The sequence below is a fragment of the Knufia obscura genome (genome assembly GCF_036327395.1).
Source record: "Knufia obscura strain CCFEE 5817 isolate CBS 148926 chromosome Unknown scaffold_1, whole genome shotgun sequence".
Classification (NCBI taxonomy): Eukaryota; Fungi; Ascomycota; class Eurotiomycetes; order Chaetothyriales; family Trichomeriaceae; genus Knufia; species Knufia obscura.
In genome coordinates, this window is record NW_027042687.1 from 3,150,683 (window position 1) to 3,164,745 (window position 14,063).

General features: G+C 52.1%; 5 protein-coding genes across 5 annotated transcripts; 2 read left to right on the top strand and 3 right to left on the bottom strand.

Moving 5' to 3' along the window:
- Window positions 1-524: 524 nt before the first annotated feature.
- PMZ80_001180 (uncharacterized protein) lies at window positions 525-1,166 on the bottom strand (the record flags this gene model as incomplete). Its single annotated transcript, XM_064869627.1, has 1 exon — window positions 525-1,166. The coding sequence occupies one exon, from the start codon at window positions 1,164-1,166 to the stop codon at window positions 525-527; it is 642 nt and encodes a 213-aa protein (XP_064735124.1).
- Window positions 1,167-1,495: 329 nt separating this feature from the next.
- Window positions 1,496-3,271, bottom strand: PMZ80_001181 (uncharacterized protein; the record flags this gene model as incomplete). Its single annotated transcript, XM_064869628.1, has 1 exon — window positions 1,496-3,271. One exon carries the CDS (start codon window positions 3,269-3,271, stop codon window positions 1,496-1,498), a length of 1,776 nt encoding a protein of 591 aa, XP_064735125.1.
- A 2,060-nt stretch (window positions 3,272-5,331) lies between these two features.
- On the top strand, window positions 5,332-9,457 carry SSD1 (Translational repressor; the record flags this gene model as incomplete). The annotated part of the gene is made up of 2 exons (XM_064869629.1): window positions 5,332-9,368; window positions 9,418-9,457. 2 exons carry the CDS (start codon window positions 5,332-5,334, stop codon window positions 9,455-9,457), a joined length of 4,077 nt encoding a protein of 1,358 aa, XP_064735126.1.
- An 864-nt stretch (window positions 9,458-10,321) lies between these two features.
- URA1 (dihydroorotate dehydrogenase) lies at window positions 10,322-11,828 on the top strand (the record flags this gene model as incomplete). The annotated part of the gene is made up of 2 exons (XM_064869630.1): window positions 10,322-11,145; window positions 11,363-11,828. 2 exons carry the CDS (start codon window positions 10,322-10,324, stop codon window positions 11,826-11,828), a joined length of 1,290 nt encoding a protein of 429 aa, XP_064735127.1.
- Window positions 11,829-12,578: 750 nt separating this feature from the next.
- On the bottom strand, window positions 12,579-13,469 carry PMZ80_001184 (uncharacterized protein; the record flags this gene model as incomplete). Its single annotated transcript, XM_064869631.1, has 1 exon — window positions 12,579-13,469. The coding sequence occupies one exon, from the start codon at window positions 13,467-13,469 to the stop codon at window positions 12,579-12,581; it is 891 nt and encodes a 296-aa protein (XP_064735128.1).
- Between the last annotated feature and the right edge of the window lie 594 nt (window positions 13,470-14,063).

Here is a 14,063-nt window from a genome sequence, read left to right on the forward strand (position 1 = left end):
GGCGTACGCACACAGCAGTCTGAAAGCAGAACACCGTGAGCGAGCACAGCTTCCGGGCATTGAGTGGAGACACATTGGTAGGTTCGGGGTCTCAGACACATCCACGGACTATGCTTGCATTCCGGAAGTGGATTGCTCGGGTCGGGATCTCAAAAGCTTCTGCCGGGACGGGTGTATGGGCAGTAAGAGCGGACGACTGATAGAAGTTACGAATCACGATTGCGATAGACTGTGACTTCAATATGGGATAGAATGCAATGGCGCGCAAGATGAGATCAGGACTAACATGGCGGGTTAGATCGGATCCAATTCTGATGATATAAAGACCTCAGAAGGGGATTATAGAACAGAGACATTTTGGATATTCATGATATTGAATGCTAACCTAATCAGCGTTGAGGTGACACATCCTTCTTCACCATGTCATGGACGAACTTGTAGAACGAGGCCAGGTCGCAACAGTCTCTCAACATACTCATTATCGTCCATCGCGCTGCTTCCCTGTTGTTTCTCTTGGTGCCGCCTCAGTACAAAAGTCCAACATGCTGCTCAGACACCCACTTCGACTTCGCCAGGTCACCTGTAAAAGAATTCGTATACTGTCGTCGTGATTGGGTTGATCGAGGACTAGATGCCGCTGCTGTGCTCCCGTATGTGCGCCCCTTCTGTTGCGTGCCATCTTTCTTATTCGGTGAGACACGTTGCAATGGTGGCCGTGGTCTGACATCTCCAAATGGGTTCGCGAAATGTCGGTTCTTGTGGTGGCGTGCTGGACCAGTATGCTTCTGCTCGTGTTCATCTTCGTCGTTGCTAAGGTCGAGAGATTGCGTTTCCTCCAGTATCTCACCTTCTTCGAGGTCAGATGCTTCTTCTTCTTCACTTTTCTTCTGGGTTGTCGTCGGCTTCGGCGTTGGCTTCGGCACCGAGCTTGATATTGGCTTTTTCGAAAGTGGACTCGCTGGTATCTGCTGTCTTTTCTGCGCTGGTGAACGAAGATCTTGTCGGACATCTTCCTGGTGGGCCTTCTCTTTGACTTTTGCACATCCACGGATCTTGAGCTCTTGACCCTGGAGCTTGTCGGGAGAGGAGCGAGCGTTATCCTTAGCCGATCCGTGCTTCTTCTTCGAGCTTGACGCTTTAGGAGCCTCTCTAGGGAAGCTTCGCATGAGCTTTCCATGTCATTGTTCTTCTCGTGCCCGCCGCGTATTGCCGCTTCGATGTTCTGCAGACGTGAAGCATGACTGTTCTGTTGAAACTTGTCTTCGTTGCGTCTCGTCTTCTTAGTGTTTGATGCGCTGCAATCAGGGTCCTTGTCACCTGTATTCGCGGCGGGGCGTGTTCCGGGACCCTCCCAACGGGACGCATGTGCTTGCGCAATGATCTTATCCGATGTCGTGCGTTTTGATGATGCGCTTGGACTGTGCCTATGGCTGCTAGTTCTGATACTGTTGCTCTTGTTATTTATATTCCCATTCCCGTTTCGCTCTCTGCCCTCCTAGACCAGATGTAGATGCTCTTTCTCGCCCAAGGTTTCAGCATACATTTTCAGCTCGTTGGCGTAGCTGTCTCTTTGCATTGCCTCGGGCAAACGCTTTGGGAACTCAACGAATGCCTCCCTTAGCACGGCGACACCGACAGAGCCGAAGAACAGGAGGAAGCGGTAGATGCCTCCGTGTCCGAACATGTATCGTAGGACACAGAGGTGACTTGGCTGTACTTGATCGGGTGGCAGGTTGATGATCTGCGCTAGACTCTTCCAGAAGTGAGTTGATGGGTATGGATTCTTGTTCGCTGTGGCTGAGAAGTTACGTAGTCCGAAGGAGGAGAATCCGATCGCTAACCCGGTCATGCGGTCGTAGTGTGTCTGGTCTGTGACGAATGTGGTCTTCGGAGTATCGTCGTCTGGAGCCGGATTCAAGGCCCAGCCCATTTTCTGCTTACCAGCCGACGTTGACTGGTCCGCTGTTATGCCGAACAGGGCAGGGCAGACGCGGTGATATTTCGCCAGGAAGATCGGAAAGAGTGATTGTGTTGTGCCGTCGGATCGTGAAAATTGGAGGTCTGGCTGTGCGAAGACCGAGGCTAACATTGTGCCGACTGGTTCTGCGCGCTCAGGTGCACCGTGCACGTAGGATGTGAAGATTTTGACGACTGTTTGGGTCAGGGTGCAGAGAAGGAAGGCTGCTCGGTCTGTGATCGTGGTTGTGTTGTTGTCGTCTAGCTTCAGTGATGTTGGTAAGAAGTCGTTGACTGGAACACGCGTACCAACTACTGGTGTTGGGCTTTGTAGAAATTCCGTCAGACACCCTTTGATTTTGGTGATGGCCATTCTGTTGACGTCTCTGTCGCCGTAGGATTGTTTCCCGACCTCGGTCTTGATGAGACGCCTGGCTTCACCTATTGCTTCTTTGATTTGAGGATTTCTGTGTTGCTTTGCTTGCTCGCGGACGCGATCCCAATAGTCATTCTTGAATGCTTTGATTTTGTAGTAGAGATCGATGTATTCCTGGTGAATACGCTCAGGATTGTCGGCTTCAGCCGTTGCCGCAGCAGCCGCGGTTCTTTGGGCCTGTGCATCGGCTTGTTGTTGCGCCTCTGATGCCTGTCGTTGTGCTTCTGAAGCTTGTCGTTCTGTTTCTGCTGCTGCGGCTTTTTGGGTTGCCTCTCGTTCTCTGCGCTCGTCATCTTGGCGTTTTGCTTCTGCTGATTTACGCTGGCGCTCTGCCTCGTCAGCGTCAGCCTTTTCCTTCTCCTGGCGCTGCCTCTCTGCATCCACTTGGGCTCTCTCCTCTTCTGCTCGCTTGAGGCTTTCTTGTTCCTCCTTAACTTTCTTATCTCGTTCAGCCTTCGCTTGAGCCTCCCTTTGCTGCTTCAATCGCTCTTCTTCTGCTTTCCGCTGCTGCTCTTCTATTTGCTGCTGATTATACCTCTCGAGCGTAGCCTCGGCTTCTGCTGCGACTTTTTCGCGGCGCTGCTGTTCCAATTTAAGCGCATTGTCATGGAGGCTTTTCTGGGCTCTCTCCTTCTCATCGAGGTTCTCCTTTTTCATTCTGCGATTGTATTCGTACAATCGCTGCACCTCGACATCATGTAAGCGTAAAGCTTCGAAGCTTTTCTCCAGGTCCTGAGCCAATTTCTGAGCATCGACATGTTGCCGTCTGGGCGAATAATTCCTGGGCGTGATGCCGTTTCTAGGAGAAAAGCCATTTCTAGGGGAGAGGCCATTTCTCGGGGACTGTCCACTGGGTTGTGGTGATTCTGCTTTGGCCATTGTAGATCACGTGACAAAGGCGTTTGAAGATAATTCTTCCTGGCACGATGCTGAAAGAAAGATGAAATCGACAAAGGCTATCGAGCGCCTACTTGATGTAGTTCGTAGGTATCCTGAGCAGTTGCGATTGACACTGGACAGCCAGGCAGAAGTTTGGAGCTTGAGGACTCGCGCGGTAAAGACCTGCTCCTAAGCTTTCGTGGAAGTCAAGAACGAAGGTCGTACAGTCGAACGATGGGCGGGTTCAACGACGGCTCCTAACCAAGTTGCAATTGGCTCCAGTGATTTGATCAAAGCTTGATGTGCCGTCGAATGTGATATGGGCAACAAGAGATAGTAAAGTCTTATGAAGGGATATTGGCTGGTCACCTGACTTCGGCCATTTTCAGTGAAATCTGGTAGCGAACGACCACCACAGTCCGACCAGAAAGTGCAGGAATTGCACTTGTCGCACCAAGTGCGTGCTCTTCGTATATCCGACTATTGCCGTCGATTGCGGGTCTTTCACAATAACAAGTGTCGTCTTCGTAGAGGTGTCAAGGTGTGCAAGACAGACAAAGCTGAATGGAGCAATGATCGAGCGATGGTGCTGGTTTCAAGTGAGTCTTGGCGCGGCAGGCACTAACCCTGCGCGATCTAGCGAACCAGTCAGGATAGCGTCGATATCGGTTGATATGGGGAGCGATGTTCGTGTTGGAAGGATTGTTTGTGGCAAAGGCAGGAAGCCACCGGATCATCCAGGCGTCGCAACAAACAGTGCCACAAAAGAGGCCCACCAACTCCTTCGAGGTTCTCTTCGCTCTTACGCGGCCAATTGAGTTTATGCGAGCGTCAACCGGAGTGTGATTGCTCAAGTATCATCCGCTTCTCTACAGGGCTCAGAAAATATACACAGGATATTTAAGCATGTGAAGGACAGCTGCAGAAACCACGTCTTCTGTATGAGTATCTCATGCCGAAAAGTGATAGAGTTGCGGCAGTCACGGTCTGGAGACGAGCTGGAGGAGGCGACAGGGGTTGTGTTTGGCTAGATGACGGTTAAGGGCGAGACAGTCTTGTCCGGGGTGGGTTAGCAGCATCAGCGCCCGCAAGTTTGTCCTGTTAGCGTAGGCCGAAACACCAAAATAAGGCTTGTGCACCTGCGTTTTGGCAACAGCGCAGCACGATCCGCGCAGCAGAAGTGCACATCGCACCTGCACCGAACCAACCACTGGCATCACAGGCGAGACAGGCCGCTGGATTTGCTCATATCTTGCTTCTCCTCAATAATAATAATCCTCATTTTCGTCTTCGTCCATCATCCTCCATCGTCCTCATTCCCTACCCCCTCTTCCCATCCCATTTCTCGTGGTGTACTGGTCTATACCCATACGATCCTTGCGAGCTTCGAGAGTCGTTCCCTAACCAAATCGAATCGTACAACTGTCAACTCAGCCTCGTACTTGCCAGTCCTTCCGGTGCACTCGCACTGTCCACCATCCACTTCCACATCCGCTTCAACATCGTCGCCGAAAATCCACTACCTCTATACAGTTTTGCTGGCAGAAACATCATTCAGCCAGGTCGCAACATAAGTAGCAACAGAGCTGCTATCCTCGTCCGAGACTTGAATCTGGCTTAGCAACCCACTTTCAAGTCTAGTGAAGACTCGACTATAATTGTCGTCATACTTCTCCTGAAGTACATGTGGTTGAGACAAATATAGGAAGAAGCCTTTTTCCTGCTGTCTCGTGCACAGACCTTTCCAACTTCTTGGGCTGCGTCATCAACGATACTGGTAAGCACCTGTCGTTCCCCTTCTTCGCTGACGGATTGGTACACCCAATTGTGGCCAGCTCGCCCTGCTCTTGAGCTGCTTATCAGCGATTCCATTCTCTCAAGTATCTACCTACGCTTGACTTGGGCGAATCTGTAGCTAATGTGATTTACAGTGTTAGCTTCTTACCCTCCTTCCTCAGTGCTCCATCGTCCTCCGACGACTCTGAATACTATTGATTGAGCCTACTATCGCGCTTAGCACTTCCCCGTCAAGAGCTGGTACAACACAATAGCCTATCAACATGGCTCAACAAAACATGAACGGTGTTCCAGGTCCTGCAGGCCGCAAGCTGCACATTGCGCACCGTCGCAGTCCTTCTGAACTTACCCCTCTAATGATGGAGCAACTTGCTCTTCAGTCGCAGATCGAAATGCTTCAACAGCAGCAACAGCAAATTGCCGCCACGCATCAGCAGTACGTGAACATGGGCATGATCCCGCAGGGTATGCAGGGCATGGGAAACATGCAGGGCTATTCTCCTGTTCAGGGTCAACAAACCCTCTCTCCCAGCTCTGCCAATAACTTTCAGTTTCCGCAGATGCAGCAGCAACAACAGCAGCAAATGGGTATGCAGCTGAATGCCCCTCAACAAGCTGGCGCCCACCGTCGAAATCAGTCTGCTCTGCCCAACATGGGCATGGGCCCTCCTCCAGCCCCATCTTCAGGTGCCTCCGGTTTCAACGATATGAACCAGCAGGCACTGAACCAGAATCGTGAGAACACCGCAGGCCGTGGAAGAGGTGGTCCTCCAGGAGCTGGCCACAACCGCAGACACTCTCTGGGCGTCGGAGAAGCGAAGAAAGCCGCTGAAGCTGCCGAGAAGAAACGCACCACCGCAGGCTTCCAGTTCCCCATGCCTGGAGCTGAAGGCATTTCCGAGAATCCCGAGGGAAGTCCTCAGGACAACAAGTCCAGTCCCAGTTCTGGCCAAGGGCTGGGTCTACAGCGTGCTGGTAATATCCGTGTTCCAGGTCACGGTCGTAGCCAGAGCATGGCCGTTGGAGGTGCTCGTGGAGGCGGCGCAGCTGGCCGTGGAGGAGGTAGCTTCCAATTCCCAGGCCCTTCCGCTGGTCAAGATGCCGGTGCACAGTCCGACCTGCAACGAAGAGGCAGCCAAGGCCACGGCCGATCACAGTCTCGCAATTTTGATGGCAATTGGAGACAACAGAACAATCAGCAAATGCCAGATCAATCCCAACAACAACAACAACAACCAATGGGCCAGTTCAACGCCCAACAACAAATGAACACTGGAGGCTTCCAGCCTGGCCATAGAACTCGTGGCTCGGTCAACCAGTCTGTCGGCTCTATGGGCGGCTTCCAGTATCCAGGTCAGGCACAAATGATGCAAATGCCTCAAGGTCAGATGATGATCAACCCTCAGCTCTTTGCTGGCCAACAGCTCAATCCACTCCAGATCGCTCAACTCCAGGCTATGCAAGGTGCTGGTCTGAATGGACTGCAGGCTAGTCAGCATGCTGTTCCACAAATGGGCGGCCAGCAGCAACAGCAGAGAAAGACTCTCTTTACTCCTTATCTTCCACAAGCTACCTTGCCTGCCCTCTTGAATGACGGCCAGCTCGTCGCAGGTACCTTGCGAGTCAACAAGAAGAATCGTTCCGATGCGTATGTTACCACTAACGACCTGGACGCCGATATCTTTATTTGTGGTAGCAAGGACAGGAATCGAGCTCTCGAGGGCGACCTCGTTGCAATCGAACTCCTTGATGTCGATGAAGTCTGGGGCCAGAAGCGCGAAAAGGAAGAGAAGAAAAAGCGTAAAGACATCACCGACACGAGGTCTGGATCTACCAACAAAGGCGATAGTGGACCTACTGACACCTCGTCAATTGCTCCTGACGGCAGCATTCGTCGTCGTGGCAGCTTGCGCCAGCGACCAACACAAAAGAAGAATGACGACGTCGAGGTTGAAGGTCAAAGCCTTCTACTCATGGAAGAAGAAGAGATCAGCGACGAGGCGAAGCCACTTTACGCTGGTCATGTCGTTGCAGTCATCGAGCGTGTTGCCGGTCAGATGTTCTCAGGAACCTTGGGCCTGCTTCGACCTAGCAGTCAAGCCACGAAAGAAAAGCAGGAGGCAGAACGCGGCACTCGCGATGGTGGCCACGGTCGCAACGAGTCACGCATGCAAGACAAGCCCAAGATTGTATGGTTCAAGCCCACGGATAAGCGAGTGCCACTCATTGCTATTCCAACCGAACAAGCTCCACGCGACTTTGTCGAGAAGCACATGGATTATGCCAACAGGATCTTCGTTGCATGCATCAAGCGATGGCCTATTACGTCCTTGCATCCCTTTGGTACGCTGGTTGAGCAGCTTGGCGAAATGGGAGATTTGCGAGTCGAGACCGATGCTCTCCTACGAGACAACAACTTTGGCTCTGACGAATTCTCTGATGCTGTAATGAAGAGCGTCGGCTGGGAGAACTGGAGCATCGATACAGAAGACCCGGCATCTCTCGAATCCCGTCGCGACTTCCGCAATGAGCGTACCTTCACCATCGACCCCACTGGTACCAAAGAGCTCGACGACGCATTCCACGTCAAGTCACTCGGCGATGGTAGGGTCGAACTTGGTGTGCACGTCACGGACGTCGCGCACTTCATCAAGGGCAATTCCCTGGTTGATCGAGAGGCTAAGAAGCGTGGCACCGGTGTTTACTTGATCAACCGGGCTGTCAGCATGCTTCCACCTCGACTATCTTCTGATGTCTGCTCCCTTCTCCCTGACCAGGACCGCCTGACAGTCAGTGTCATCTTCAACGTCGATCTTGCTACAGGCAAGATCGAAGAACAGCCATGGATTGGTCGCTCTATCATCAAAAGTAACGGCAAACTTGCTTATGAGGAAGTCGACAGTGTTATCAGCGGCACGAAGGATGTTGAGTTGCAAGGTGCCTCGGCCGAAGACATTGAGACCCTGGCTCAGTTAGCCAAGAGGTTCCGAGAGGCTCGCTTTGGCAACAGATCAACTGACATTCCGCCACTAAGACTGTTGTGCCAGCTCGACGATGAGAACGTGCCAGTCGAGCAGAACATCTTCAACAATACTCCATCGCACGAGATCATCGAGGAAATCAGCTACAAGGCCAATTTCTTCGTTGCTCAGAAGTTACAAGCTGCTATGCCTGACAAGGCTATGCTTCGTCGACAAGCTCCACCAAACCCAAGACGTCTGCAAACATTCGCCGAGAGAATGACAAACGCTGGTTATGAGGTCGATACATCGAGCAGTGGTTCCCTCCAGGACAGCGTCTTCAAGATCAAGGACGCCGACTTCCGCAAAGGTATGGAAACCCTGCTTGTGAAGACATTCCAGCGATCCAAGTACTACATTGCAGAGCAGGTTCCTGAGGAACACCGACAGCACTTCGTGCTCAACATGCCTGTCTACACTCACTTTACCAACCCGTCGAGGCGTTATGCCGACATTGTCGTGCACCGCCAACTCGAGTCGATCCTGTCTGAGGGCGCTATCGAATTTACTGAGGATCTCGAAAGCCTTGCGAAGACAGCAGAGCAAGCCAACAACAAGAAGGACTCTGCTCAAAATGCCCAAGAGCAAAGCGTGCACATTGAAGCATGCCGCATGATGGACAAGAAGAGCAAAGACCTCGGTGGTGATCTTATCAGTGATGGTATTGTCATCTGTGTATACGAGTCGGCCTTCGATGTGCTCATTCCCGAATATGGCTTCGAGAAGCGGGTTCACTGCGACCAGCTTCCTCTCAAGAAGGCTGAATTCCGCAAAGAGAAGCGCGTTCTCGAACTGTACTGGGAGAAGGGTGTTCCTTCCTCGGCTTTCGTGCCAGAGGATGAGCGACCAAGAGGCGGCATGAGCACGCGTGGTGCGAGCAACGCCCAAGGCGCAGAGGGTGCTAAGCAGCGAGCCAAGGAGCGATACGAAGCTCAACGCAAGCAGATGGATACTAGCACCATGAAGTCTGACGATGTCGACGCTCTCTTCGATGACGATGATAGTGCCTCTGAAGTCGCAGAGAACATGGCTGGCGTCTCGTTGAATGATCGATCTGCCAGCATGCCAACCTCACCCAAACGAAACGGCCTGAACGATGCCAACCGCACACAGTCCGATTCAGTCATCAACTCCAATGCCCCTGAGAGCAAATTGAACGACAAGGAGAAATATCTTAGTCAGTTCAAGCTCCGAGAGGAAGGTGGTGAATATATCCAGGACATCACAGAGATGACCAGAATCCCTGTCATTCTCAAGACTGACCTTACCAAATCCCCACCGTAAGTACCGCCCATCTCATCACCTTCAACAAGTACTAACCACTTACAGATGCCTCACCATCCGATCCGTCAACCCATACGCCTTGTAAGCTCGCCTCAGGGCAAATCAACCCACGAGTTGTTAATTTTCCTACATCGATCGTGCGGTTTCAGAGCAGAAGAGTAGTGAATATAGAATACCTTATGAGCAGTGCATGCTTGGGATGACATTGATCAGGTCCATGTGCAAGAGAAGGATTTGCATGACATTAGCCCCCAGCTAATAGCTCTTTCTGGTAGTGAGGTAATGATATAGCATGGATAGTACAGTGAAAAGTTTTGATACACAAGCTGTGCTGATGTTACGTGACCGTGCTTGTGGATATCTGTTCCTATCGTCCTTGCTCCATTTGCATGCTCTAGTACAAGTTTGTAGTTCGTATGCAGAACTGGCGAAGTTCCATCCTCGAACATATCGGGCCACCAAGCACGCTAGAATCGGACGCCAAAAAGTGGTTTCTAATCTTGTCGGACATTTGAGACCTGTGGGACACTGATGACCACAGCATCCTATGACATGATGGGCTCGGAAGCCACAAGTCCAGGTGAGTCGCTGCCGTCTCAGCTCGGATAGTAGTATCGTTGTAACTCACAAACCACAATGTTCTATCTCGCAACTCCTCGAGTCTCGATTGTGCCTTCTCGCTCTCGCTGATCTTGTGGAATAAAAGCGGCAACTTCGAAAGCATTGAACCTTCCGTGAACGACTCTCGAGTCTCGAGTAGTCAACAAATAAAACTCTGCAACACGAACTGATTGATTGAGTGACAACAATTCAAGTTCTGTAGCATCATAGAGATCAACTCGACGAGCAACAACATCAGCCAAGTTCGAAGCACCTCATCACCATCAACCAACCAACCAACCAACCAACCAACCAACCAACCAACCCCCCCAACAAACCGTCTTCCAAAATGTCATCAGAAACAAACCCCCACCCCAAAATGATAGACCTCGACGCCTCCCGTACAGTCGACATCGAATCCCTGAAGCTCCAATACGCGGACAAATTCGCCTCATACACACCCAAGGATAAACCAGCCCTAACACAAATCGCCAACACAAACAACGCTCTCCCTGACGGCCGCCAACGGAAATACAAGCTTGAGATTTATCCGCCATTACTAAATTCCTCCTCCCCATGGGCAACGACAGTCGAGGATCTAGCTGAACTGTATGCGTGCGAGTATACCGGCGCTGTCACAACGCGGACAAGTCTGTTGGAGGGGTTCAACCACGACGACAGCATCCACCAGCACATCTTCTTCCCCGCGGGCTCAAGTAGTGTGTCCCCTGCCGCACCGAAGAGTGACGCAAGCGCACTCCCAAAATTCATGCCCAGTGACGCCAGCACGAGTAGTCTCAACACCTACGGCTACAGCCCGCACACCCTCTCCGAATACCTCGGATTCATAAACGAGATAGTCGGCCAGCGCCATCTCGGTACGTCCACGATACGCAAGAAACCCTTTATTATCAGTGTGACGGGGACGCCGGACGAGATCGCGATGAGTTACGCGTTACTCGCTAATGCGGCGGAGATGGATGAGGATTTGAGGTTGGCGATGGAGGTGAATCTTAGTTGTCCGAATATTGGGGGTGCTCCGCCGCCGGCGTATGATGGGGGGATGTTGGGGGAGTATCTGGAGGCGATTGGGGATAGTAAGAGTACGTATCGGGGGAGGATGGATGGGGAGAGTGTGCCGAGGGTTGGGGTGAAGTTGCCGCCTTATACTTGGTGAGTTTTAATTTTATTGTGTTTTGAGGAAAGGGCGTGGAAGGGTGTGGGATGGTGAGATGAGATGGAATGCCGTAAGCTACTGCGAATGTGTGTGCAGTGGGCTGGGTCTGTACGCATCACGCATGGCATGAGCGTGGTCACTTGCCATGCTGTCCCTTACAGGACTAGCGGAGAGCTACGTGTGCTTATGATTATATACTGACTCTCGCCCCAGGAAAGGCCAATTCGAAATGGTAACCTCCGCCCTCCGCTCCGCCAAATCCTCAGAACCAAACGAAGGCTCAATAATCGACTTCATAACCTGCACAAACACCCTCGGATCCTCCCTCGTCCTCGACAGCAACCTCTCACCCGCCCTAAATTCCGAAACAGGAACAGGCATCGGCGGTCTCGCCGGCGCAGCACTCCATCCCCTCGCCCTGGGTAACGTGGCAACATTCAGGAAGATGCTAGATGAACACGAGGACACAGAGAACATTATGATTATTGGGGTGGGTGGGGTGGAGGATCAGAGTGGGTTTGCGAGGATGAGGAAGGTGGGCGCTGAGGCTGTGGGTGTTGCGACTAGTTTGGGGAGGTTTGGGGTTGGTGTGTTTGAGAAGATTACGAAGGGGGTGCCGAGGGGGGAGGTGGGGAGTGTGGTGAAGGAGGCGGGGGCGGAGGCGGAGGTGGGGAGTTAGCTAGATGCGGGTGAGAGACATACAGTCAAGGTAAATACGAGGTATCCAGTGTAATTCATAGCGCCGACCCACCATACAGTATGTCAAACAATCGGAGTGAGGACAGCCCTGGTCGCAAGGCTGACTACGGAGAAAGTAGTGATATACGCGCGTCTCCGGGGTGTGCCTCATGCCTAGATTGGTATATGCTTCAGCGTGAGGAGTCCTAACGAGCCCGTCCAATGTGCACCCACGGTGCAAACATTGTAACGAGCCACTGGAGACGCTATTGTGAAGATCACATCAGATAACGGTACCCTGTAGAATGGTCAACTACAAGGTACGGGAACGACGGATGAGTAGTCACAGCTCTATCTGTTCCTTTGCCTCTGCTGTGCAGCTGAATGAATACCCAGTATCCAATATAACTTTCACAATAGCTTCGTCCCATTCAGTAATAAAATACCTGACTGGGTGGTCGGACAGGACCTGCTAAAGGTTGCCGACCATAAGCATGGTTGCGGCGTTCTCCGGGGGTCGGTTGTTGCCTAGAGCACCATTGCAAGATACAGTAGGCACTCGGGAAGCGCATCCCAAGTGGACGTCAAGATTTATTGAAGATGCTCTGGAGCCGCTGTTGTGAACACTACACATAAAACCTTGTATGATACTGATCTGAACTGCTCCAGCTCCACGTCCTTGATGGCCTGACAGCTGGCCAGACGACCACCACTGCACTTCCCGCATGCTCCATTGCACCAGCCAACAACCTCACCCCAACAAAACCGCACTCTCCGTGTAACCCTTCGCCTGCTTGGACGTCCCGACTCTACCCTTCAACCAACAATTCCTCCCGTAGTTTTCCACCTGCAACGCATCCGTTAGATTCGCATTATAACTCACCGCCAGACATCCACTTCCGTTCTCATCCGGATCCACACTGGCCGCCCTCGAGGTCTGGTTGTTGTACTCGACGCAGTATCCCAGACACTGCTCCAACGTATACGCGATTAAATAGTCACTTCCTACGTTCTTGACTGTGCCGTCTCCGTTTTCTGCGTCGCGGCCTTCGGGGTAATGGACTGCGCAGCGGACTTGGAAATTGGAGCTGGCGGTGGTGGTGGTGGAAGTGTTGACGAGCTTTCCATTCGAATCAAATGTGATCTGCGTATTGTTGATACCGGGACATTTGATCTCTGCCATGCCGGTCATCCCGCTCGTCACGACGGTGCCGGTGTCCTCAGTGCCATTTCGCGAAACACCCAGTCCAGTACCTAGGGATATCGCTAGTACAGCTAATGCAATGCCGACACAGGCGAGAACGAAAGTCTTCCTCCTCAGACCGAGGATTCTGCGCTGACTTCGACGATTCGGGTGCTCGATTTCTAGGAGGACCTTGTCTTCTTGTGTGGTTGTGCTGGTTTTTGGGCCTGCTAATTCGGACTTTCCATAGCCTTTGTTATCGTTCATCGAAGATCTCGCCACCACTTCTGGGGCATCGGTGTGTCCCGGTGCGAGCTGTGGCGCTGACTCGGCTGATGTCGATTTTGTCGTGGGCTCGTGGATGTAGACCTGGGGGAGGTCTGTGTAGGGGTTCGGGTTGAGATGGAGGCCGCTTTCGTCGGTGTTGGTGTCGGCTTTGGACATGTTCGGGCTGATCATGGCGGGCGTTCTCTTGTGCTGAGATGGATGAATTGAATTGAAGTTTCATGGGATGGTCCACTGCGTTCCGTCCTCACACATTCAGAAGGCATTGTTTGATCATTGGTATTACCATGAGCGTTGGCATTGCCAGCTGGACGCCGTGGGGTAGCCAGACCGCATCTTTGGCATGTCTTTTCCCCGGTAACAAATGTAGTACGAGTTCAGCCTGCCTGCTTGGTGTTACACATACACAGAGCATGGATGGAAGTGAGACCAGGCGTCCTCACCCGGAATTCCGGTTCGTATCGACGGATATTGCAGAATGCTTCACCGTTGGTTCATCGTGTTCTGCTCCGTATTCTCGGTTCTGCATAATGCTTGTTTGCAGTCCGGGGCACGCAAGAAGTCCGCAGAGTTTCTCACCAATATTACTGTAGCTCGTCATTTCTGGTGTTTCTACCTCTGTCTGTCAGCGTGTGCCCTGCTTGGCGGAAGGAAGAGCTTGCCGTATCCTACCTTCCCACATACCATGCATTTGCGAGAACTTCCTTAGACGTGGCCGGACCTCGAGTTACCTAGTAGTAAATGAGGTACGAGCCGCAGAAGAAGAAG